The sequence below is a fragment of the Sciurus carolinensis genome, chromosome 1 (assembly GCF_902686445.1).
Source record: "Sciurus carolinensis chromosome 1, mSciCar1.2, whole genome shotgun sequence".
Classification (NCBI taxonomy): Eukaryota; Metazoa; Chordata; class Mammalia; order Rodentia; family Sciuridae; genus Sciurus; species Sciurus carolinensis.
Window position 1 is genome coordinate 166,951,331 of NC_062213.1, and position 26,784 is coordinate 166,978,114.

At 53.9% G+C, this 26,784-nt stretch overlaps 1 protein-coding gene across 15 annotated transcripts in view; it reads left to right on the top strand.

The window, feature by feature from the left end:
• Positions 1–5,148: 5,148 nt before the first annotated feature.
• Lrp8 (LDL receptor related protein 8) overlaps positions 5,149–26,784 on the top strand; it is a 75,634-nt gene continuing 53,998 nt past the window's right edge. For all 15 annotated transcript variants that reach the window (XM_047561491.1, XM_047561540.1, XM_047561550.1 and 12 more), the window contains exons 1-2: positions 5,149–5,425; positions 6,087–6,206. In XM_047561491.1, the coding sequence (XP_047417447.1) occupies positions 5,317–5,425; positions 6,087–6,206 (229 nt within the window). In that variant the 5' untranslated portion in view covers positions 5,149–5,316. The remainder of the gene's footprint in view (positions 5,426–6,086; positions 6,207–26,784) is intronic.

The window sequence follows — 26,784 nt, forward strand, 5'->3', positions numbered from 1 at the left end:
ACTCTCTCAGTATCTTCCTCTGCACACTGAAGGGTTCCGCAGCTAACAGCAGTCACATGGCTGATGGGTTGCAGGAAGTTCTTCTGGAGAACATGCTGACTGTGTAAGAGAGCAATGCCAATCACAGGAGCAGATGCTTGCAGTGTGTGCCATATACTGAAACCCTTCTAAGAACTTAGCACACATGAGCCTTTTCATCCTTATGCGTCCTTACAGCCAGCCTGCAAGACACTTTCCGAAGAGGTTTTTTCAGGGGGGTGTACCGGAGATTGAATTCAAGGGCACTCGACCACTGAGCCACATCCCCAGCCCTATTTTCTATTTTATTAGAGACAGGGTCTCATTGAGTTGCTTAGCACCTCACTTTTGCTAAGGTTGGCTTTGAACTGGTGATCCTCCTGCCTCAGTGGCCTGAGCCACTGGGATCACAATTGTGTGCCACTGCGCCCAGCCCTGACGAGTTTTGTTTCTTGGGAATCACAAGCCTGTGGCCCACTCCTACTCAGATAGGTTGACCTGTGTCATATTATAGAAATGATGGAGTGTGACTTTCATGCTTAGGTCAGAAAAGACATTGTGACTTCTTCCTGTCTCTGGATCAACTGCCATATCCTGGGGGAACCAGCTGCCATATCCTGAGGACACTCAGCAGAGTGAGCTGTGTGGTAAAAAACTGAGTCCTCCTGCCAATAGCCAATGTGAACTTGCCTCCAGCCCCAGGTATGCCTTGACTGCAGCCTCATGAGGGACACAGAGTAAGGACCAACCATCTAAGCTGCTCCCAAATTCTGACCCCCAGATACTGTGAGAGAGGATGTGTTTATGATGTTCTAAAATTGTTATGTTTCAGGATCATTTGTTATGTAGCAATAGGTAATCGATACAATTAGGTAACATTTCCATTTCTATTTTATAGATAAGAAAATTGAGGCACAGGATCATATAGGTAGCAAGTGGTTTAAACTGCAGTGGTTTGGATCTATACAAAGTTCATGTCCTGAATTAGAATCTCCCACTTATAGGAGATAAATGTATTCTCTCCTTTGTCTCTGCCTACTCAGAGACAGTGTGACACAAATGACAAGGAGAAATGGGCAACTGGCTCACAGCACAGTGTGAAGAACTGGAGCCCCACATCTGTAAAACTAAGGGAGGGGACAGTGGGGAACTCTGTGCCCTTGCAGTAGCTGTGGTTGGCTTCAGACTGCTGATCTCCGACCCTGGTTGAGTGGGTGGCACAGTCTGGGGGTACCTGGTGGTGGGAGTCTGATGCCCTTGAACAGCCCCCCACTGGGGCTCTTATCCCCCTCTGCGGTCACTGTTCATCCCAGTCTACGTCTGCCCCCACACCAGAATCCTCAGTGGCAGGGATGGAGTTTTGTCATCTGTATCCCTCCCCTAACACAGGGCCTGCCAAAGTAGGCCAGGCAGGGTGCAAGCAGAAGGCCCTTTGGCCCTGGCCCTGGAGAGGATTCATCTGGTCACACCTTCCTTTAACGAGTCATTAGCAGTGACACAGGACAAGCCAGTTTCTGACTTGCAGCACTTTTCACTGAGTGGAGGATCCAACAATGGCAGCCCAGACAGATTGGGACACACTGTGCTGCAGGAGCCCAAGGAAGCAAGGAGGATCTCTGTGGAGAGGCTAGAAGGCTTCCCACAGGAGGAGGCACGTGAGCAGAGATCAGAGGATGAACAGAGGTCACCAGTGCCTCAGTGCTAGTTCTAGGCAGAGGGTCCAGCCTGGCAAGGATCTGATGCTCCAGTTCTTAAGGGGCAGAGTAAGGAGTAGGGGTGCAGAGTGGGCTTCAGGGCCTCTAGTGGCCCTGGAGGCAAGTCATGGAGGCATCAAGGACAGTGTCATGCTGACAGCAGGTGGAAGGTCACCTATATGTTTCATGGAGAACACACGGCATTGGGGATTGAGTTTGGGAGTTCTCTTTGGAAACCCAGGGGTAGGCAGGTCCCATATGCTTGAGTCATCCCATGACTCAAGAGAGAGGACAGATGAGGACAAGAAGTCACCTGGGTAGCAGAAACTACACCCAAACCTCAGTGTCCATTTGGTGTCTTAGACATTCCTCTGTTCGCCCCTCAAAGGAATTAACACTTGGGGCCTGAAAAATTCTAAGTCGCACCATCTGGGTTAGAATGCTGACCTGCCATTTATTGGCTGTGTGATGGCTCCATTCAGCTTACCGGGCTGTGAAATGGAGATGCTACAAGGACTAAACTAGTAAAAGATGAAGCACTTAGAATGGTGTCTGACCGCCAGAAGTGTACAATAAATATTAGCAATTATTACTGCTTGTTGTGGTCTTCTTTCAACATTTTCAGTTATTTAAACATAATTTATCTAATGCTTTTCCTGTGCCTGGTCTTGTGTTTATCCTCTGAAAACATTGTCATCCAAAGGGACAGAAACCTTCAGTAAAGGCAGAAACAAACACTGGTCCAATGTGTCCCATGCCAGGGACCCAGAGATGCAGAAGAGCTGGTCCCCATCCTTAGGCCGATAAGGTGACAGGTGCATAAACAGACGGTGGCAGCACAGGGTGATCCAGGCTGTGACAAACAGAAGCCCAAGGGCTGTAGGGACCCAGGAAAGTGACCCAAACTGGGTAGGGGTCTAGAGAAGCTGAGAGAACCTCTGCTGAGGGGTATGTGGAGAGACAAAGAGTAGCCCATTGTGGCAACTTGACATATGGGTAGATAATATCCCTTAGGCAGATGGGGCAATGCCTGGGCTCAATTTGCATTCTTTGTGTGTTGGGAAGTCATCAGGGGTTTTTGAACAGAGAATTATGTTTGAATAATAATAATGACAACTAATATTTATTATGTACCCACTGTATCCTATATGCTGTGCACACACAGTCCCATCTAATATAAACCTCAAGCAGCCCTAAGTGGTAAGTACAGTCACCGCTCCCACTTTTCAGATACAGAAAATGAGCTACAGAAGTTGAATTGTCCAAGTTCACATAGGGAAGGAAAGAACAGACTCAAATCCAGGCAGTCTGACCAGATAACTATGCTCTTTTCTTTTATTCTTCTTTATTCTCTCTTCCTCTCCCTCTCCCTCTGGAGATTGATCCCAGGGTCTTGCACATACTAGGCAAGTGTTCTACCACTAAGCCATACCCCAGGCCATGGCTAATGCTCTTAACCTTTCAACATGTTGCCTCTGAACTTCACCCCGTACAAAAATCTTAAAGCTGGAATGAACCTCAGAGACTCCCCGGCTCACAGATGAGAAACTGAAACTCAGAGATGGAAATGACTTTTCTAAGAACACAGAGTGGGTGGGGGGAGCTAGATAGATTAGTCTGGGCACCAGGAGGGGCTTCTGTCCAGGGCTTTACCGCCCAGGCATTTCTGTTCGGCACAAAATCCAAACTCCTTGCTCTGGCCTCCAAAACCCTCCTGCCATCAGGGCTTTGTGGACTTCCTGCAGCCTCTCCTAGTGCATATACCCCTTCCTTTCACTAGACTCTGGCCCATCTTGAGGCTTCTACATTGCTGTTCCCTCTGTCAGGAATACTTTTCCATGTGATCTTCATATTGTCAGCATCCTTACTATTCAGTGAACTGTCACCCTCCTCTAAAAGTTACTCTCTATTCTTATATTGCCCTGGCATTTTTTTCCATAGTAATTATAATAATCTAAAATAATCTTTTTTGCTTTCTTGTTTTTGTGTTTTTCCCTCCCAAGACATACACTGAAGGGGAGCAAAGAGGGGTCTTATATTATTTTTACACTGCATCTTTGAGCCTTGAACAGAACCTGGTACCTAGTAGGAAGTGCTTAAGTCCACATTTTATTGTTTGTTGATGGTCTGCTTCCCATCAGCCAGGGACCTCCCCAGGGCTGGCATCATGTCTAATTCACCTTGGCACCCTCAGGCCTAACACATGGCCGGAATATGCTTAAATGATCAAGGGATGGAAGGGATAATGGAAGAAGCACCCTCAGTTCTCCTAAGACGTAAGCCCTTTCCTGGTGGCAATTGCCACTGGGCAACCCTTTGGGCTCAGGAAGCTGCTGAGACAGAGTGATTTCCAGGTCTATGGCTAATAGCCCCCATCCTTCTGCAGGGAAGGAAGGGCAAGAAGGAAGAGTGGGTGGAGACCTAACACCAGGCCTTGACACCTGCAAGCTGATCCCGTCTAGTGGTCAATGCCCTCAAATCTCGTTTTCTGAAGAAGGTAGTGTGGTTGGGACAGGCTTACCAACAGGCTACTAAAACCTAGTCCGGGTTCTGTTCTCCACATCCCGCACCTGGAGCGGCTGAGGTGGAGTTAAGATGCCCCAAGAGAAGGAATCTTCTCCTTTGCACAGGGGCCAGTGAGGCGCACAGAGGTCCTATATGTGCGGCCCCTAGTGGCAGAGATGACGCTGCCCCTACAGTGGTCTCCTTTCTTCATCCTAACAAGTTTCCCTGAGGGCCTCCCCCCACACACACCCAATTGTCTGCCTTTTTGCTTGGGAGGGTGAAGAATACGGAATGTGGATGAACAGTCGGTAGCCAGGCCTAAGCGGCCTGCCTCACATCCCTGACTGTGATCGCATGAGTATATAACATACGCAGACGGACATAGTCACAGGAAGCAGCTATGCTTCTGGAGTTGTTGACAGGTGTAGGGGTCATGGCTCATACCCAGGGCTTCTCCTTCATCACCAATATCCTGATGCCCCTACTCCTTGTCCCCTGTATCCCCACCTCCGCCCCGCAACGCGCACACTGCACAGGCTTGCGCGGTCTGGAACATCATTCTCCCTCCCATCCTGGCTCTGCTGGGCATCCTCTGCCTCAGATCCACCACCTCCTCCGGGAAGCCCATGTTGCTTCCCCTGGACCTGCTACCGTCAGGAGCAAGGGCCTCGCCTGGCTTATCCCTGCGTCTGCAGAGTCCAGCACTCGGATGGGCCCACAGTGGGGTCGTGGAGCCACTGTGAAGGCAGGAGAGGACCAAGGACAAGGAGAGAGAAGAGAGAGGAGGCGGCGGCGGGAGGAGCGTGGGGCGGAGGCGGCAGCAGGAGGGAGCGCGCGCGCCGGCGGCGGCCGCCCAGGGCCGGGGCCGCGCGCCCAGCCTGAGCCCGCCCCGCTGCCGAGCGTCACCGAACCTGCTTGAAATGCAGCCGAGGAGCCGGGGCGGGCGGCAGCGGCGGCGGCGGCGGCGGCGGGGGCAGCGGCAGCCCCGGCGCCGCGGCAAGGACTCGAAGGTCTGAAGCGCGTCGGCGGCGGCGGCGGCAGCGGCAGCGGCAGCGGCGTGGGGGGCGCGGGGCGCGGCGGCCGGAGCCCCGGGCCCGCCATGGGCCGCTTGGAGCGGGCCGCGCTCCGGCCGCTGGCGCTGCTGCTGCTGCTGCTGATGCAGCTTCAGCATCTCGCGGCCGCGGCGGATCCGCTGCGCGGCGGCCAAGGTGCGTGCGGCGGGTCCCCGGCGGTGCTCTGCGCCGCCCCAGCAGCCAACAAAGCGCGGCCCTGCGAACGGGGGAAACCAGTTATCCCTGAATTTGCACTCGAACCCGCCTCCGTTTCCTTGGGCGGAGAGCTCTGGTCTCCCGGCACCGAGATGGGCACAGCGGGGGCTTGACTCGCCGTGAACTTTACCGGGGGTGGTCATTCATGGTTTCGGGTGAGCTGTGCCATTCTTGCGGTTGGGTTTATTTGACACGCGCGCTCAACCGCGGCGGTGAGCGGAGCCCAGCTGCTTCCCCGCCTGACAATGCGCTTGCTGGGACCCCTGCGCGCGGTGGAGTGTGGCTGTTTGCAAGGGGAATGAGCCGATGTGCCCAGTGCGTGTGTCCAGCGTGAGCTGTCTCCCTGTGGGTTGTGTCTGCGTGAATCTGACTATGGGCTGTGTGTGCGTCTGTGTCTGAATGGAGGGTGTACCCAAGTCGTGTGACGCCGACTATTAAGTATGAGCTTGGTCTAGCCGTGCCACCAAGCGGTCCGCCATCCGGGGAACTCAAAGCATCTGGATCAAGGGTGCCCTAAGCCCCTGAGGTCTTCAGCGTCGCTCCCTTCCCTTCTCCCGGGTTCAGATCTGCTAACCCAACTCTCGGTTCCTCTACCCCCTAGGGCCGATTAAGGAGTGCCAAGAGCACCAGTTCCGGTGTCGGAACGAGCGCTGCATCCCCTCGGTGTGGAGATGCGACGAGGACGACGACTGCTCGGACAACAGCGACGAGGACGACTGCCGTGAGTGACCAGCCGGGGCGCTCAGACCCAGAGACGCAGGAAGCTGTGGGGGGAGCCATGCTCAGTGTGCACGTGGCTCCAGGCGCCGCGGGGCCACCTGCTCCAGCCACATAGCCTCCCTCCGGGCGGAGTGACTCTCAGCTACCCGGCGGGAGCTGGGCGGCTGGCATGTCTTGGCTGGGCCTGGGGCGGAGCCCAAGTCGGTGTGCGCCTAGCCCACCACGCCGGGGCCGGAACTGTGGGCGTGGACGCGGCAGCCCCTGCGTGCGTGTACGTTCCAGCGATCCGGCCTTCTGGGTCTCCCACCTGAACCCCACCCTGCGCGCTACTGTCTCAGAGTTTCACGCTGGCCCTGGCCGTTCGACTTTCCTTTTCCTGCTAGGTATTTGTGAATGAATGGGCTCCCCGGGGCCCCTGATTGGTTGGGCAAGGACCACCCCATAGGCCTCCGTGGCCGGAGCCACCAATCGTGGAGCCGCAGGGTATGTAGTACTCCGGCGCCCTGGGCGCAGGGGCCCTGCCCTGGCCCCGCCCCGGCGCACCCCCGCGCCCATCCTCTGGGTGGTGGTGCCTGCTGGAAGTGAGCGCCCGCTGCTTTTCTGTCGAGTCACGGTGAAGACCTTTTAGAGCCGCCTTTAGTACCCGACCGCGCTCTCCTGCCAGCCAGGTCTGGGTATGACTCATGGGCACCAGCAAGGAGGGGACCAGAAGGAAGGGTTTGTTTCCTGGAAGGGGCCCGAGGCCCTGCTGTCTTTGCTGAGTGGTGTTGCACTCTGGGTGCAACTGATTTTGAAGTTCCTTGTCTAGGGCCGCGGCGTTTCGGTTATCTGTGGGACCGGAAGCTAGTTAGCAGGCAGTTGCCTTGATGAAAGGAATTTAGTTCCAGGAACACAAAAACCAGACTTTTCTAGATAGACCCAGGCAGTCACTTCCTTTATCCTTACTGAGGCGTTCTGTGAGCCAGGTGCCGGGTACTCTTGAGAACATGCCAACCTGGGAACACAGGCTCTGAGGGAGGAGGCAGCAGGTAGGCAGACCCTCAGCTCTGCACAGTGTGCCGAGAGGGGGACACTTGGACAGGTAAACTGTCTGTTGGGTCCTTGAGATTTTTTGACTGCCAGTCAGCCTTGACAGTTCACTCTCAGACCTAACAGAGTGGGCTTTGTGACTTGTGCACATCATTTTTGTCTGCCTCAGTTTCCTCACCTGACCACTTGGGCTAGTAATTCCTGCCCTGGCAACCTCATGGGACTGTTTTGAGGACTAATTCTAGAAATGTCATTGAAAATAAGGAGACTGGTGGTAAGTGCTTATCTTATATAAACTCCTTTAATCACAATAGTTATGTTGTACAGAGCAAACACCTGAGTCACTGAGGGGTTAAGTTACTTGTTCTAGAGCTACTGAATTGCTAAGTAGGACCTTGAATTGAAGCATCTGCCTCCAGACTACTTAGCCTAATGGTGACTTGACATTCCCCAGTGCAATTGAAGTTGTGAAAATGACCCTGGTCTGGTAAAATATTAGAGTGAGTCTCATATGTGGAAGTTGTTTTTCTGATTCCCTTAGAGGGGGAGAACTGTGGAGAGGCAGGGAAACAGAAACTGCACTTCCGTGCTAGTTATACTGTACCTTCTTGACTCTTTAGAATGACAGTCTTGTGAAGGTGGCTGGGAAGACCAAAAGTTTTTTTTATCCTACTGCTTCATAGATAAGAATACTGACTCAAAGAGGTTGAATGGTTTGCCCAAGGCCATACAGTTCGGAATGGCAGAACTTGATCAGAATCTCTGTCAGTTTCCTTGCTAAGGAGTACTGTCTGCCTGCTGTAGAGGGGAGTGTGGTGTGGAAGGATCTAGGAACTGGAAAGCTGTACTGTAAATGTTGGGCTTTTGTGAGGCTTTGGGCGAGATGGAGAAGAGAAGTAGCATGTGGCTGGGTGACCCCAGGTGAGGCTAGGAGAGCTCTGGTGACCATTCTGGGCTCCTGCTTTGGTTCTGAGATGGTTGGGGTAGGGTCACAGGTCGAGGGGTGGAGAGGGAGGTGGCTTTGCTGGTAGCACTAAGGATCAGTTCCACACTGCTTGACTCTGCTGTTTGTTTCCTCATCTGCTAAACAGGGTAGCTGTTCTTCCATGCTGAGTTTTATACAAGAAAGTCTTCTCACAAGGCTGGCAAGAGAAAGGAATGGAAAAGTGTTCCCACCTCTAAGATCTTTAGAAACCCTTTCTGCCCCATATGAGGGCTTCCACTGTTCTCAGCCACCTGCCCAGGCTGAATCAAACTGTTCTCTCTGTTGGCACCTCCCTGAGCAGCTTCCTCCTCGCACCTGGCCACTTCCCTTGACACTGCCCTGCAAGGGGGCCCCAGCTGCCCTGCCTCTTTACCTCTCTGGGCTGCAGAATGGGGGTTGGAATTTGTAAATAATGTCCTTGTAAGGCAAAATGCAGCCCCTGAATACCAGGAGACTGATGGAGGCTGGTGGGAGGGAGGTTTTGTGTTAAGGAGGCCAAGAAAGGCTTCCTAAAAGAGAAAGCGTGAAAGATGATAGCTAACACCATCTCTGAGGGCTTACTGTTTTAAAATAAGTGGCACAGAACCCATGTTAGGGAGGACACTGAGGCGCACAGAGATAATGTGACTCCCCCACAGTCATCCAGCTCCTTCGGGTTGGAGCTTGAACTCACACTGAGACCTTCCAAGTCTGAGCCTGATCCACAAGGAGTGGGTTTGGCCCTTTGGAGACAGATAGAACTGGTGGAATAGGGAAGGGAAAAGCTCATGGGGCTTTAGTTTCCAGCTCAGAGAACTTCAAAGTGAAGAACGAGGCCGGAAACTGCAGGGCCAGGCCCAAGGAAACTCAGGGGTGACCAGCCAGGGGAAGTCGGATGGGATTCCTGGCTGTGGGTGTGGGTCACGTAGGCCAACTGGCCCTAGGTCTCAGCTTCCTGTTGCTCCTGGTGTCTGGGGTTGAAGTGGGAGTTCTGGTCCCTGGCCAGGCCTTTACTCCCACAGTGACAACCACAACAAGGCCCATTAACACTTACCAAGCACTTGCTGTGGGCCAGGCATGGTCGGGGATCTCATGTGCATCTCCTCATGTTCCTCTGTTCTGTGAAAGGGGCAGCCCTCTGAAGTACCTGAATTATTCCCAGTTTATAAAGGCACAGAAGGGATTAAATGACGGGTCAATGGTATATGATTTTTAAGTGAAATTTCTGGGATGTGAATGCAGGCACACAACTTTGGGACCTGTGCTACTAGCTGGTGACCTTGGGTAAATCTCCCATAGGCCTTGGTTCCTCATCTTGAGATTACATTGTAAGGCTCCATTCCCCTCAGCCCCCAGCTGTGGGAAGAATTGGTGCTTTCTTTGTGGATAGACTGGTGGACAGGTGCACCAATTTCATACTCATATACCTCTGCCTTGTTCAGGTGTCTTTCAGCTCTCTCGCTTCTCCATCCTGTGTTTTTTGGTTATTTTTTGGGTGGGGAGGGGAGAAGGTACCGGGGATTGAACTCGGGAGCATTTGTCGAATGCCACCTCCCCAGCCCTTTTGTATTTTTATTTAGAGACAGGGTCTCACTGAGTTGCATAGTGCCTCGCTTTTGCTGAGGCTGACTTTGAACTCACAGTCCTCCTGTCTCAGCCTCCCAAGCCGTTGGGATTACAGTTGTGTGACAAGGTGCCTGACTCCATCCTGCGTTTAATACAGAGTGGCTGCAGCCAGGTCTCCTACAGTGGAGGGTGCATTAGCTGGGAAAGCTGGGCTGCAGGAATCCCATGGCCTGCTGAATTGTGAATAGTTACAGGCCAGCCACAGTTCCTGGCCAGTGCTGGAGCCCACCTCTGGCCTTCAGAGGGCAACATAGACACCAGGCCCAACTTCATCTCCCTTTTGGGATGCTACTGCTTTTTTCTGAACCTTGGTTTCTTCATCTGACCAGGTAACTCTTATCATTCAGAGTCCTCCTGGGGCTCCCAAGTACCCCAAGAATGGAGTCAGCTTGGGTGCCGCTGCCCCCACCCCTGTGTCTACTCGCCTCCAGCCCCTTCCTGCCTCTTTCAATAGCCTGGCCACCAGACTGTAGCTCTGTTACTCTCATCTTCCTTCTGCTTCTCACCTCCAGGACTTTGCCTATGCTGTGTTGTTTTTTGGTTTTGTTTTTGGTTTTTAACTGAGGATTGAACCAAGTGAGCTACATCCCCAGCCCTTTTTTTAATTTATTTATTTATTTTATTTTAAGACAGGGTCTCACTAAGTTACTTAGGGCCTCGCTAAATTGCTGAGCCACTGCACCTGTTTTATTTTTTATTTTGAGACAGGGTCTTGCTAAGTTGCTGAGACTGGCCTCAAACTTAGGATCCCCCTGTCTCCCAGTTAGTTGTTGGCATTGCAGGCAGGTGTCACCACATTGGGTGTGCACATGCTACTCTGTCTGCCTGGAACACTCTTTCTGCTCCCTTACTGGTTATGTTCTTCTTGTCACCTTCAAAGACTTAGTGCCAGTGTCACCTCCTCCAGGGAACCTTCCTTGCCACCCAGTCTCTTCCCAGGATAAGAGACTTCAGGGTCCATGTTGAAATCCCTGCTCAGTGTGCCCTGGATCAGATACTCCGCATTTTACACCCCAGCAATCACCTCTTGACTGAATGGCCTTGGGGATGATAATTGTTCTTTTTCCCAGACATTCAGTGAGACAGTGTGCTTGATGACCAATAGGTGTTTGGTGAATGGCAATGGGGTGAGTCTTGGTGAGGGGAGTTTCACCGAGGGCTCTGGGTACCTTCTGTGGAGGGTCTCCATCTCCACAGGCCTCTCAGGGGCCTTTGCTCCCCAGCCCCATCTGCTTTGCCAGATGTTTCTGAAGGCTCCTGCAGTGGGTTGCTTCCCCACTCTGGAAGAGGCCACAGGGCCCCTCAATCCCAACATGACCTGAAGGTGGCAAAAAGCAGCCTGGGCAGGGACTTGGAAAGAAATGAGTCCAACAGGCCTGGTTGGTCTCAGTGAATAAGTAGCCTGGGGCTCTAGGGAGGGCAGATCCTATTTGGCTTCCTGTACCTTTCCTTCTGGCTGTGCCTGCCACCCCTGTGGCTTTGCCAGCAGGCCCCAAGCTTTCCTTGCTTCTAGGCCCAGGCCTGTGCCTGGGGCTGTTCCTAGTAGACCTTGGAAGTGTTTGCTGAAGACTCTCTCCTGGGCCTTCCCAGGGGCCCTCACAGGCCAGAGACCCCTCCGTCAGCTTCTCAGTTTCTTAGCTGGGACTCCTGGTTGCACTTGGCCCAGGGCTGACTCGCTTCTTCTCCAGTTGTCCACAGGCAGTTGACTTGACAGCTTTCTCTCCTCGGGGAAATGCGGGGAGTAGGTGAAGCCAGAGAGGGACCCCCAGGGAAGAAGTGAGAGGGCAGAGGGCTGATGGAGCAAGTGCCCCCTTGAGGGGTATAACCAGGTGGATGTTCTTCTGGCCCCAGGGTGAGCAGTTGTACCCTCAGGCCCATGCTATTCCAGGAAGGCAGTCGGGACCTGGGAAAGGGTGCTGGTTATGTCCTGGGGGCTCTAGAGCCGGGCCCTGGGGCCTTAGCACTAAATAACCCTGGTAAAACCTGCCCTAAAAATACTCACATGTTCAGACACCCAGTCTCTGAAGTCATGGCCCAGGTACTACCTCTAACAGGGTACCTTTCTAGTCCCCAATATCCTGCAGCATGTCCTTATTCTCCCCTTGGGCTCAGATCCTTCTTTACTCTGCCAGCCTTATGTTGAGCACTAGAGACTCCAAAATAAAGCATTCCCATGAGGGGATTCCTGATAACAGATACATTGTCTGCTTGTTGCCCACCTGGGACCATGCTGGGAAGTTTGCTTCCTTTAGCTTTGGTACTTACCACCACACCAGGGACATTTTCTTATTTCCATTTTAAATACTTTGAAGTGGAGGCTCAGAGAGAAGTGACTTGGCCACTGGTGCTGGATCTGACTGTCTGTCAGGGCCGGAGCCTGGTACTTGGAGAGCATGGAGGAAGTAGGAGAGTGGCCTTGGTACCCAGCAGCACCTCCCTGGACTACTGGTTTCTGGCCTGGGGAGTGGGACTGGGAAGGGACCCTCTTCTTGGAGACCTCTCCAAAGCCCCAACATAAGACCCCATTTCCCAGCCTCCCATGGGTATGGCCCTCCACAATTTCCAAAGGCTTCTCTTAGCCATTCTATATTCAGAAAGGGAAACTGAGGACCTGATGATGTGTCACTGACGTGGGTGACCCCAAGGAGCATCAGCCTACTGTCATCCCCCTTACCATCGATGGTCCCACTGTACCTCCTGCACCCAGCCTTCTCAGAGCTTACTCTGTAGACAGTCTAGTCCCAGGCTGCAGAAGGTGAAACCGAGACCCCTGTGGCCACAGTTCAGCCCCAGGTATCAAGGGACCCATCCTCAGAACTAGAGTACCCTCAATTCCTGAGTGGGAGTGGAGGCAGAACAGCATGTGCTCTTGCCTCGCTGCTGCAATACCCACCTGCCACCCCACCCTCTCTGTTCCCTGCTGAATCAGGGAACAAGGTGTTCTCAGACTGAGGGGCTGACACAGGCCTCTGGTAGCAAGGAAGAGCTTCAGGCTCCAACCAGGGATCTTCAGCTGCAGCGCTGCCCCTGGCTGGGCCCTAGGGCCTGCCCACCCCTGGATGGCTGGGAAGTCATGTAAAATAATTGTCTTATAAGAGTTTATGAGTGTGCTTGCTGCTGGGGCATTTCTCATGCAGCCAGGCCTTGAGGTGACATGGCTTTATTTTGGAGAGGAAAAAACTGAGAGCTAAAGTCACTTGCTCCAGGCAGCCTGACTGGTCAATGACAGGATTGGGCCACACCTGTCTGACTGCAGAGTCTGACACAAGCAAAAGGAAGAGACATGTATTCACAACAGCAGCCATGTGGCTCCTTCCCAGCCTCAGCAGGTGTCTCTCATGCCAGCCCTCCAGGGGGTGTGCCAGCTTCCTCCCAACTGGCCCCAGCTCCTAAAGTGCCCTTGAGCATCAACTGGGTCCCTTGGGCAGTGGCTGTTTTAATGACCAACGCTGTGACCCTGGCTGTTCTCACATGTAGCCATGTGTTAGTGACCCCCAGCTGGAGTGGCTCAGGAGGTGCTGTAGGCCTTTGCGGAAGCCTGTTCAGTCCTGACCGTGAGCTTCTCAACACTATTCCTGCTCTGACCCCAAGTCTCTGATGGGACCCAGCCCAGATGCTCACAAGCTGGAAGATCTAGGCTTAGGCAGTTTTAGCCCCTTGAGTGTCCTCTGATGACTGGGAATTGCCCAGTGAGCCTGAGGCTGTGGGGTACCCACATCCACACAGTTCCCATGACCCTCACTGCTCTGCACATCTGGAACATGGAACATGAAACATGGTAGGACAGACGGCTCAAGACCTCAGAGAAGCTCAAGGGGACTTCCAGTCTGAGAGTTCATGGGAGTGGTCATGTGACCACTGTACTGCCCTGGTCGCTGACCTTGCCAGTGCCACGGAGACCTCATTCCCACCACTCTGGAGACTGTTTCAATTTCCAGCCCTTGACCTGTCCTGATGCAGTGTGGCCTTTCCCAGTTGTGCCTCAGGGGGACCTGCCTGGTAGGCAGGTGGTACAGAGGTCAATTATCATCCCCATTTTCCTAATGAGGAAGAGGAGGCTCTGGGAGGTCTCGAGACTTACCCAGTTATTGGTAATGCTGGAGCTGAAACTCACCTCATTTGATTCTATTTATTTTTTTCCATGGAAGTAATTTTTTCTGATGATGAGAAAATAATTTCACACATATAATAAAAAGCAGATAATAAGGAAAAGCAAAAAGGAAGGTCGCGGCAGTCCCCCTTGGTGATATCACTGTGGGAGCACTGTGTCCTTCCAGATGCTGCTCTCTGTGTGTGAGCAAGCTGGTGTGTGCAAACCCATTTTTTTTTTTTTAATAAGGTCATGTTATGCCAGTTTTCTCATATCATGCTTGGCTTTCCATGTCAATAACGGTGGATCCATGCCATTGTTTTGAGGGGCTAGATGGCTTTCCATTGTGTGAGTTGCCCCTGGTTTGATGACATGTTCTTCTGTTGATAGACGTTTATCGTTTCCATTTCTTACCCTGGTTCTACACAATGCGGGATGGACATCCTTGGGCTACATCTTTGCGCATTTGTCTGATTCTTTCCTTAAGATAAATTCTTAGGGAGGGAATTGCTGAGTGTGTGCATTTTTATCACTGCCACCAGGCTCTCTGGAGAGACTTTTCCCCCTTTTCTCATCAACACCCCCTTCATGCCCCCACGATCCTCCCTTCCAGTGAGGCAGCCAGCATAAAGGACCTTCCCCTTCCCTGAGCACAGAGCACCTTGTCCCAGCCCCAGGGGACAGACAGAGTAGCCATATCTAGGCGACACAAAGCAAAGCAAGGAGAAAGGGCAACTGTGTTCAGGCCCCAAGGACTTCTCTCCCCATCAAACAAAACAGCAAAACCATACCATCATTCTTGTCCACATATTGGTAGAGTCCATCTCCTCCTCCACAGCATTGTAGTGATTCTTCTGTCTCTTCCCCTGACTTGCTGTGTGACCCTGGGCAGGCGACATCCCTGTCTGAACTTCATTTCCCCTTCACTCCTTGGTCCTTGCTCCACCTTACCACCTCCTGCACTCTGAACAGACTCCTGCCTGAAGCTGGCCAGTCCTTCCTGGGGGGAGGTTGTACCTCTGTGTCCCTTATTGCCTGGGGAGGGTTGGGGCAAGTGTAGCTGGCACAGTGGGTAGACAGGGCAGCTGGGCTTTTTAGGATTCTCTTCTAGAACTCAACTCCAAGGCCCAAGTTCCTTGCACCACTTTCCCTTCTTGTGCTCATGATGAGTTGGATGCAGTGCAGGCAGGGGGCAAAGCAGAGTGAGGTCCAGTAGCCCCAAAGCCTTTCTGAAATGAGGATCATGAGCTCACAAGGTGGAGGTGCAGGCTGATGGGGCCCAGAGCCTGGCCCTGGAAATGAGCATCCCCATTTCCTTCCTGAGCCCACGATTCCTGCACAGGGAGCAGCTGAGCAGAAGGACCATCAGCAGCTTTCCTCCACCTCCTCCAAGGACACAATAACAGGGCAGCTGCTGAAATAGCAGCAGGAGAGATGTAGGTCAGCTGGCCAGTGGGGAGGGCTTGGCTGCCTGGAGAGCAGCAGCATTTCTGGCTGGGAGGGGCTACAGGAATCATCCTGCTCCTGCCTGCAGTGGGGACCCCCGGGAGCTGTTAGCCCGCAGGCCTGGCATGGTTAGTTCTCCAGCAGAGGCCCTTGTTCCCCAGTGGGTCCAGACTGACATCAGAGAAGTGGCAGCTGATGAGAGGCAGGGAGGCCCCATCAGGCCCAGGTTAAGCTGCTCGACTGAATAACTGGAGGCCAGGGTGGGCTTTCCTGATGGCCCCAATCCAGGGACATTCAAGCCAGCACTCCCCTCCTGCCTCCTCCCCCGCTTCCTGGACCCCGAGCTGCCATCTGCTGCCCCGGCACCCTCAGAGCCCCTTCCTCACCATGGGCATTGGCACACGTGCATGTGCTTGGGTGTATGCTTGAGAGGAGGGGGTGTGTCAGGAGGGAAGTGACCATTCTGGACACACGAAGCCATGGGGCTGAGTGACGCTTTTCCTCCCACACCCGCCAAGGTGGCCCAAACCAAGCCAAAGCCCCCCACCAGGCTGTTGTGCAGGGAATTATTTGTATCTGGAAAGGAGCCAACAATCTCTGTTCCCAGCCTGCCCCCCTGCCATGACCGCCTCTCCTCCTCAGGCCACAGCCTGCAACGTGCTGTCTGGCCCCCACCCCAAGGGCTGAGGTTGTTGCAAACAGCCATAGGCTGGGCCACAGGTCCACCTCTGACCTCACCTTGCCAGTGGCCATTTGGCAAGTGCTAGTCCTTCTTGAAGCCTCTCACTGGCAGTGGGTCATCTCCTGGCCCCTCTCAGCCCGAATTCTCAGATGCTTTTGTTTTCCTTAGAGTCAGGGCATTCATTCATGGTAGCTGGAGTCTGCCATGACAGACCTCAGGTATGGGACCTCCAAGGAGCTGCCCCTGTTCTCTGAGGCCCAGGAGACCCAGGGATAGAACTAGAGGCAGAGGCTGAAATCCAACCGAACAGTGCCCCTGGAGCCCCTGCCTTAACCTCTCACATAGGGGATTTGGCCTCAGCTATACACACAAGAACCAACTGTTTATTAGCAAGCCTACATCTCCTCCTTTTTTTTTTATTTTTTTATTTTTTTTTTTTGATGGCTTGTTTATTTTTGCAGAACTCTGAATGGGCCAATGTTTTGGTACCTATGATCCAGCCAGAGCAGACTTTATATTGGCTGCCTTTATATGACAGTCTTTTGTCTCTTTCCCTTTCCTCCCACCTCTGCCTGTCACTACTTCCTGCTTCTCCAGGGTAGGTGCCAAGAGATGCAGGGGCCGGTATGGCCTCCCCAGGGTCACCCAGACTGGGTTCCAGCTATAGCCCTTCTGCTTCCTGATTAGGAGATCCAGGGCAAGTCCCTGGAGCCAAACCCCAGACTCCTGCTCTGTACAAGGTGGGGAAGAAGTAATTTCTGAAGTAATTGAAGGTAGCAGAAATCTCATTCTCCCATAGTGTGTGGGTTCCACCCAGTCAGCCATTGCCCTTTGGTCAATCCTATGTCATGAATTGGACCAAACCAGGGCAGTTTGGTCCACCAGCCTGTGTGGTTCGAGCCCCTTGTTCTTTTTTCCCCCCTCCTCTCCCCAGGTGTTGTGCCCTTCCTCTGTCAGGCCTTTGGCTTCTCTCCCCTTGCTGAGTTGATGCTGAGGTCCCTGCTCTGGAACAGAGGCCTAAGCTCTTGTCGCTGCTGGAGAACTGAACCACATTGCCAGTTGCCCCCCAGTTCTCAACCCCTCCCCTAGAAACTAGGAAGCCTCACCTTGGCCCCAATTTGCTGTGTGACCTGGGTAAGACCCCTTCCCTGGGACTGGTTGTCCCCATCTGTACTAGGAGAGAGGATTAGATCAGTAGTTTGAGCCACTTTAGGCAGCATTTTAAATTCAATCTCAGCTCCTCTGAGACCTGACTCCAAACCTCTGCTTGGTGTATGGCCAGCTGGGAGACAGATGTGAAAAACCTCAAGGATCCCCACTTCGTCTGTGAGAGGTCAAGCCCACACCTCACCACTTCCTAGCTGTGGGACCCTGGCAAATTACTTTCCCCATCTGAGGCCCTTCCTCACCTGGAAAAGGAGCAGTCACCCCAAGGTGATTGGGAGAGGGATAGTAGAAGTTCGAAGAACAGTGCCTGGCATGACGGTGCTCAACTCAGTACCATAGCCTTGTATTGACCTCCTCTAAACCTACATCTCCCCTCTGTCCTTCAGGGACCCTATCCTGTGCCTGGCTGCTGCATGGCTGAATGGGGTGGGAGGAACCTGGGAGCCCCCAGAAAGTTCCCTTCATCTCCCCTTCTCTCCTGTGGCCCCAGACAAGAACTTACTGACTGGCCCACTTTAATTAGGGAGAGTCCTTCCAGGGACCGAATTAGGAAATGAGCCCAGAGCCTTGGGGACATCTTGGAGGGGTGGGTGCAGGAGGAGGTTGCGTTGTGTCTGACCCTGCTTGCCAGATATGCCCAGGAAGGTAAGGGCTTCTGTCCTTTAGAGGATAGGACACAGACCTGTGACATGGAGCTGGGCTCATGCGTGGATCAGTGGTAGAATACTTGCTTAACATGTACAAGGCCTGGGTTCAGCTCCCTGCATCCCCCACCCCCCACATACAAGGTGAAAAGTATGAGAAAACGAACAGAGCTGTGATGTGGAACATGGCAGTCAGCGCTGAAAGGCTGATTTCCCTCCATCCTCTGTCCCCAGCTTCACTCCAGCCTCACCCCTCAGTGGGTGGGGAAGACAGAGGAAGCTTCTGGTTCTGGTCCACCTGCCTCTGGTGTCCCTGTCCCTGGCCTGGCACAAAGCAGGTCCCAGGAAACATGTGTTCAGTGAATGAGAGAGTGACCTAGCTCGTGGGCTGGGGCAGCATCCTGCTTGGCAAAGCAGCTTCCTGGCCCCTCCCAAGGCAGTGCTGTGCATCTGCCGGCGGGAGCTCACGCTGACCTGTGTCCAGGCTTCAGTGCCTGGGCCTTTTAGTGATCAGTTCTGTCAATTCTGACCCACCGCCTACATTTCTCTTGCTTTCTCACACCCCAGCTCTGTTGTTGAGGCCTCTGCTTTCAGGGACCACCCCCCCATTCTCATCCCAAGCCTACCCAGGGTCACTCCCTTTCTATGTTCCTGTCACAGCCTGTGGCAACTAAGGTGTGCTGTGGGCTTCGATAGGGCCCGTCCTTACTGGGGCCACTACTTCTCTGGCACCCCCCCAACCCGTATGGAGCCCCAGGGGTGCACATTCCCAGGCACCATGTATGTTGGCTGTCTTCCATAACCAGGACTTGCCCCCAGGACTTTGAGAAGAGGGTGAGGGGCAGATGTGCTGTGCCTGGAGGTAAGGTGGCCTCCCGTGTGCAGACAGCAGTGCCCAGATCTTCAGTGACATGTGGCACAGCACAGTAGGCAGCTATGACTAGTGGCTTCTGCCCCTTGGACCTGTCTGAGCACAGTCATTGCCTGACTTTGGTCAGGAACCTGGGAGTCGCCACAACCCTCTCTTTCTCGTTCCCTCACCTGTCATGGTCCTTAGAGTCTCTCCCCTGCCTACCTGCCAGTCCAGGCTCCTTCCGCATACCCGCTGCCTCTCACTTCCTGGCCCTGCTGCAGCGCCTCCCTGATCTCTGTCTTCCGCCTGTAGTCTGTCCACTCTACAGCGAGTTCTAAACAGGCAGAGTTGTCTTCAGCATCCTGCAGGGTCAAGGATCCTCAATTAACACATCAGAGCCCTTCATGGCCTAACATACACCCGCTGCCTCTGCAGCCCAGGTCTCTCCATCTGCTGCCCCGCTCCCCACCACATCCCCAGGACTCTGCTTCAGCAGTGTCCTGTGTGAGAAGTTTCATGCTCTCTCCCATGCAGTCCCTTGGCCTGGAAGGCCCCGCTCTGCTTGTCTGACCCCAGCTCACCTCTAGAGCCACCATTTCCAGGAGTCTTCCTTTCCCTCTGCTCTGCATGTCAGATTCTCCTCTGGCTTCTCCATCCCATTTCCCTGCATGTCTGTCCCTGTCACTGTACACTGTGATGGCCTGATTAAAAGGCTGTGTGGTTCAGGATGCAGACCACAAGCCTCAGGGGCGCAGGAGCAGGGGACGCCTGTGGAGGAGGGCAGAGGGCGGCTGGGGTGGAGGGTGTCTCTGGGCTTCATTCCCTGCACCCCTTTCAGGGTTTCAGCTCCCTGGTGGCCTGTACCTGGCACTGTGCTTCTGTGAGTTCCCAGGAAGCACCACGCAGACTGGAGCCTCTCACTCCAGCACTCAGAGGGCTGGTTTTGTGCCTCGTGTCCTGTCAGCAGCTAAGCGGAAGCTACAGATGGCATAGCAGACTCTGTCCTGGGAGCTCTGACCCCTAACTCAATGTGTGGCCTCTGAGCCTCTGCTTCCTCCACTGTGATGGGATAGAGGACCCAAGACCCTTCCCTGTTCCCTTGGGCTCATCTGTGCTGTGGTTGGGGTCACACTGGCCCTGCAGGGTCCCAGGACTGGGCCTCTGGATCCCTGGGCCATTTTCACAGGCTAGGGGTAAGCAGGGATTTTCTTTCTTTCTATGAAAACACCCATCCCTACATTTGTTCTGGTTGGCATTGCCAAGGGTGACCCATGCATCGAGTGGCTAGCTCATCCTGGTCTGCTCAGAACTGTCCTGGTTTGAGAAGTAAAAATCCCGTGTCCCCTGGGACACTGGGCCAGTCTCCCTGTACCCTGCGAGCCCTGGCCACTGCACCCCCAAGTCTGAAGCAGGGCTTCCTCACTACATGTGGATTCCATCACCAGCTGCCAGGTCACTTTTAAAACGTTGGTTTCTTCCCTACCTTTTGGGAGAATTCAAGAGAGAACTAGAACATCCTGGGTGGGTGCGAATGGCAGGAGGCCCAGCCACCCCTAGCTCAGCCATGGGACTGCCCTCTTGGGGCCTTGGTTTTCCCATCCCTACCTGCTCACCTTCCATAAATATGGGGAGAATCATAACCTCGACAGGCCTCCTGTGTTCCTGCTGCCACGAGGGCTCTGCGGGGCATTTTCCTGTATGCCCCAGTCCCATTCTGGCCTCACTACTCACAAGAGGAGGGCGGCACTGACATCCTCATTCCCTTGTGCAATGGGAAGAAGTTGGAGACACTGGATATTTGCCTATACGGTGGACAGAGCCCTTTCATGTGTGGTAGCTCTTGGGAAGTGGGACCAACAGGAATTACTGCACCCATTGTACAGATGGAGACACTGAGCTCTCGATCCCACTGGCTCCGACTCCTTGATGGCAAGGGAGAAGGGAAGACAGTGGGTGGACCAATTCCGGTCATGGTGGTTGTACGTGGGGGTTGCTGGCTAGCTGGTCCCCTTCCCCTCTGCCTGCCCTCTCTAGATGTCTTCATCAGTAGGAAACATGGAGACAGATGGACGGGGAGGGAGAGACACAGGAGAGGGAGGAGAGAGACGGGGGTGGGGTGGGGGTGGGGGGAACGCTGGGGAGGTGAGGCTGGGGGGTGGGGGAGGGAGGGTCCAAGCAGTGTTGCTACTTCCTCTTGTGGTTCTCACAGTCTGTCTGCACCAATTCCTGACAGATGGAGGAAAGGGGAGAGCTGGTGCCAAGAGGCTGTCACCGCAGGCGGGCAGAGCTGGGGGAGGGTGCTTTGTGGCCAGGGTTTGCATGGGGAGGGGAAAGCAGCTGGTGGTCTGGCTGCTGGGCCTCCTTGGAGCCTGCTCCCCGGGAACTGCTGAGAGTGTGTGTGTGGATGCTGTGGGGCAGGAAAGTGGGCGAGAGCTGAGCCTGACACCTGCCTGGGATTGGACTTGTCCTGTCCCTGTCAGGCAGAGAAACCACCCCTCCCTCTGACCTCCACACCCTGCTGCCTGCAGTGCCCTCCCACTAAGGACACCTCTTGCCCACCCTTCACTGGGTATCAGCAGAGGGTTTGGGAGTTGATGCTGAGCTGTGGTCAAGGTGGACCAGAGTAGGGAGAGCCTGGAGGACAGGGAGGCCCTTGGGATCACAGAGGACATCCGGGGCTCAGAGCAGGGATCAGCTCAGCCCCTCCCTGAGCTGTTCCAGGTGTTGCCCATACCCGCTTTCATGGCAAAAAGCCCCTTGCATTTCCCTGGACTCACACATTTGCCCAGTTTGGTGGGACAGGCCCGACTTGGGCTCGATTGGCATCTTCAGCATCTCTTGTTCCTTTAGAGTCTAGGTTTCTCTCTCTCCATCCTCCAGGGCCCAGCACAGAGGAGGGGCCCAGTGGATGCTTGTTCAATGAATGAGTGGATGGATGTTTGCATACCTCCTGAGACAGAGCCCTCACTCTTTTATGAGGCAACTCTAAGATTTCCAGAAAGTTCTTTCTGTCTGTCCTTAGAGGCCTTCTGTATTTCAGACCCGTCACAGGGTTCACCGGGCGGAATCTCTCGCTTATCCTGCTGCCTCAGAACAGCCCTAGAGCAACCAGACACCCCTGAGCCTGCCCAGCAACTCAGTGGCCCCTGGCAGGGCTGAGTCTCCACTGTGCTAATCTCTGGTTGTTGGTAATCATGGCTGTGCTGTACTGAGTCCTCCCTCGGCTAGGCAGGATTCACTGGGTCTTCGTATCAGTCCACTTGACAGAAAAGTGAGGTAGAAGGTAACAAGTGACTTCTCCCTGGGGTCACATGACTGATAAATGTCTGAATGAGGAAGAGGGGGGTGGGCCCAGAAGGCCTCCTGGAGCAGGGGATTGTGGCAGGGATTGGGGGTACTTGGGGTTTATTAGGATGCCCTGGCTTGATAAGGGGCCCCCAAGGACTTTTCTATAGGTGGACTTATCTGCTACCTGTCACCTCCCTCCCTAGCTGTTGTCAAGCAGGTCCTTGACACCATACCTGAAGCTGGGCAGTCCCTCAGTGAGACTGGGAGCCCAGAATCCCTCCTGTCCCTGGAGGCTTTGGTGTAGGTATCCTTTAGGGTGGAGCCCAAGGTCCTTAAACTAACAGGACAGGTCACCGGCCTCTACAGTGACCTGAGATATGTGCAGGGTGACAACTGGGATTCTGAATGGTGGGGACTCCCATCTTCTAGTGAGGGACTGGGCTAGGTTGGTGGTGGTTGAGTCTCCTGCCTGTGGTTGCTGAAGATGGTTCTGGTCAGAGACGTGCTCCCATTAATGTCAATGGCAATCATTAATGATAAATTACAGTGTGTCTGCCCCGTGCCAAGCTGGGCCTGGGGAAGGTGGGGGCGGGAGGCAGCAGGAGGTGGTATCCAGCCCAAGAGTGAGGATGCTCTTCCCACTGCATTTATCTCTTCTCCAGAGCCTGACATTGACTGGCCACTCAGGAGGCAGCTATCATCCCCTGGGCCTCTCCAGTGGGGTGCCTGCTCGCTGTCCAAGGGTACACTTCTCCCCTTCCTATGTCACCCACAGGTTCTTTCCACAAACATTGCTGCCACCCCAAGATGGTCCCACGGTCTGACTTTTCCCCTCACTTTGGCTCCTTCAGGGAAGCTCTTGCCCAGGAGTTTAGTGGGTGGCTATAGTCCTTTCACCCCTGCCCACAGTGTGTTGAGGCCACCCAGGGTGTGACCTGCTCACTCAAGGTCACACAGGTGAGTTGAGCAAATCACCTCCCCTCTCTGTACCTTGGTTTCCTCAGCTGCACAGCAGGGTTATGGTCCTCCCACCTCAGAGCACTTGGCTGGGGGCACTGAGGTGATGAACACAGCACACGCTAGTCACTCAGTATCACTTGCTCCGATGCCTTCTGGGGCATGGAATGAGGATCCTCGAGAACCTTTCCACGCATGACCATGGTCTTTCACTGCCTTGTGAGGGGATTTCCTTCTGTCTCTTTGCTGACAGAGGTGGTGAGGAATAGAGAAGTGTGGCGACTCACCCTGGGTCACATAGCATGTGGGAGGTGGCAGCAGGATTCAGAGCCTGGCCCACATGTCAGCCACTGCCCCAGGCAAGAGATGAAGGACTTGGTGTGAGAGCCCCTTTGGAACTGATGCGCAGGGGCACCTGGCTTCCTGGGCTGATCTCCTGAATGCCTCCAGATCCTGGGAAGGACACAGCCCCTCGTCTCTCAGGTGGCCCTCCCTGAACCTCTCACCTCCCACATGAACAGGGAAGCACAGGCCAAGGCCTGGACTTGAGGATGGGGGATTTCCCTACTCCAGTTGAGATCTGTCACAACATTAATGTTAATTAAGCCTTGTTAATTCAGCTCTGCTAACGCAGAGCCCCTGACAGCAAATTACTCATAAGTGAGGTGGTAAATTTATTGCTCTATTTTCCCAAACACAGCAGCAATAACCACGCTGGGAAAGGCAGGGGAAAAGCCTGGCGGGCAGGACCTGGGCAAGGAGGAAGGCAGGTCCTCCGGGAGCCGGCAGCCTTGCTGGGGGCAAGAAGGCGGGAAGGCCGAGGAGGGAGCCAGGCAGGCCCTGCTCTCCACACTGCCCTCAGCTCTGCCTCAGCCCCATCCCACAGCTGCCTGCTGGCTCTGTGCTTTGTGCACACACTGTCCCCTTCAGTTTCTTCCCATGGCTGTGAAGTGCAGTCTGCACACAGTAGGGCTCAGTGAAGGAGGGTGGGGATCTGGTGGTGCAGCTCCAAGCCCACTTGGGTGTTGGCAAACACCTCCACCCTGCAATGCCTGACCAGAAAATCACAGGAAGGGCATCTTCTCCCTTCCTGGGTCATGGGACTCCCTTAGAACCAGAGTCTGACCCTCCAGGTCAGAGGTGGGGTCTCTTCTGTGCACATCGCAGCTCCCTCTCCCTTGGTCCTACTGCCTTCCTTGGCTGCAGACTGGGCCAGGCCTGGGACATTTGGAATAAACCCAGGTTTGAGGTATCTAGAATTTTTTTTTAATTAATTAGAGCATTAAATGGTAGCCCTGTGGGAGAATCCCACCATCTGGCTATCACAGGAGAGGCAGGAAAAAAATGTGTGCATATTTGTCTGCAGTATGTGAGCATCATATGAAGCCACCTGTGCATGTGTGGGTATGTGGCCTGCTGCTTCACATGTGCACAACATGTCTGAACATGTTCCGTGTGGTTTGCTCATCTGAGTGTGCAAGGAAGTGGCATGTGCCTCTGTGCACATGTGCCTGAGGTTCTGCACGACTGTCTGAGCACACTTCTGTGTCTGTGGCCTGTGCCCAGGCCTGGCTTTTGGATGACATGAGTGTGACTGCTCTGTGTGCAAAAAGGCCCTCTTGTGCCAGGCATGGTGGTGCACGCCTATAATCCCAGTGTCTTGAGAAGCTGAGGCAGGAGGAGCACAAGTTCAAAGCCAGCCTCAACAACTTATAGAGGCCCTAAGCAACTTAGCGAGACCCTATCTCAAAATTTAAAATGAAATAAATAAAAAGAGCGGGAATGTGGCTCAGTAGTTGAGCACCTCTGGATTCATCCCTAGTACCAAAAAAAAAAAGTGGGGGAGGCCTCTTGAGCCCTCCTGTCTGAGGTGGTGGTCACAGATGGGCTGGGCAGCAGGTGGGGACAGGGTGTGTTTGGCAAGTGTACAGCTGGCCTCTTGGGGGTGAGTGCAGGGCAGGAGTCTTTGTCCCTTGTTTGACAGATGGGGAAACCCAGGCCTGCCCAAGCACAGAGCCAGCGTGTGGAGGGCCAGGACTGAAGCCCAGTGTGGTGCCTTTTCTGCCACAGTGGGCTGTTGCCCTGGCCAGCACTTTGTGCCTTTGGCATCTTTTGTGCTGTTAGATTTTCATGGTGGCTCAGAGAGGTTCCTGAAAGGATACCACTCCTGTTTCTCAGGCTGTCTTGGGCAAGTTTAGAATTCCCACTGCAGATCCTGTGTTCTTCCCATTTCATGAAGGAAGCAGCCAGGCTGCTGGAAGACACTGGGCATGATGGTCTTCTGACTTTCTTTGTGACTAGGCCCATCCTGTCCTTCTCTGAACATCACAGGGTTTACAGGGGCTAAATGAAGAGGCATATGCAAAGGGCTTTGTAAACCTTGGGTGAGGTGAGGTAGACAGATGAGGACCCGGCCCAGAGGCAGCCATCATACTATGACTGGGACCAGGATCAAGACCCAAGTCCACATGTCCCGAGGATCTCCTGGGAGCAGGCCAGGATGGGAGGCCTAGGACAGAGGCTGTTGCCTTGTGCAGCATGTAGACTGGAACTGTACCATTCCCCAGAACCGTCTGCCTGGTTGCTAGCACTATCCTCCAGCTTCAGCTCCCCACATGTGGTTCATGGAGATGAAGTAGAACAGGAACAGGTTCTCATAGTATGTAGTGACACTGAGTCCCAGGGAGCATGAGGTGGCAAGCAGCTCAGGCGTAGAGCTGGGACCAGAACCGAGGACACTGCTCTCCTTAGTACCATACCCCTGTCTTTAGAAAGGGAGAAAGGGGGTACAAGAGGTGGCTCGTCTATTTGTGGGGAGGGACATGGGGTGCCATCCAGCTGGAGAGAATTTGAAGTGAACTAAAGTTACAGGTGACGAATGAAGGATTTTAAAGCAGTGGTTTAATGACTATTGTTTGCACCATGTACACAGAATACTGGGTGGTAAATCTGGTTTGTATCTTTGGCTGTAAATTCTGCATAGATGAAAAGACCCAATCCTGAAGATTTCGCTCATTCATTCATCCTCTTCGTGCTCTGAAGTATCTCCTTGGTGCCTGCCTGTGCAGATCCTGGCCTGCCTCCTGTAAGCTGCTGGTCTTGTAGGGAAAGATAGATGAGTCAGTGGGTTGGAAGAGGTCTTCTTGGGTTCCCAGTAGATTGTAGGAAGGGGTCCTTCACTTTCACTCCCAGAGAATGAGAAGGGTGTGCTGGTTGAATACCCTGGCCTTCCAGCAACCTAGGCCTCACATAGGCTCAGTCCGGGCATACTTGACCTTCACACAGAAACAGGTGGCTGGGCACCTTCCAGTTCCCCTCCCCTCCCCATGTCACTCTCCCTGGACTTGGACCCTCCCTACACATGGATCAGGGAGAGGCCTCCTAGAGGACCTGTTCTCACCTGTGTGGGACAGGAATAGAGGCAGCAGGGGAGGTAGGCGGCTGGACTTCCACTGCTGACTGTGCCTCTGGGCCGGCCCGTGGCACCATGCCCTTGGGGTGATGATCGTTGTGTGATTAGCTGGGGAACTGCTTCTGAAAACGCCTTCCCTGGGAGCCTGGCTGCCTGCCTGGTGGTAATTCCACTCACTTCAGCCTTCCTCTCCTTTCTAGTTTATACACAGAGAAAATAAGTCACAGAAGAGCCAGGTGGTACAGGGCAGCATCGACCAGGACCCCTTTAAAAACTGTAGCCAAAACTGCTCCAGGGCCCACTGTACACACAGCCTGGGGTTGGGGTGCTACCACGGCAACTGAGAAACTCGGGGGCACTGTCATCCTTTTCTAAATGCTAGGACCTGTGAGAGATACTGATAAGAGATCTCACAACCAAC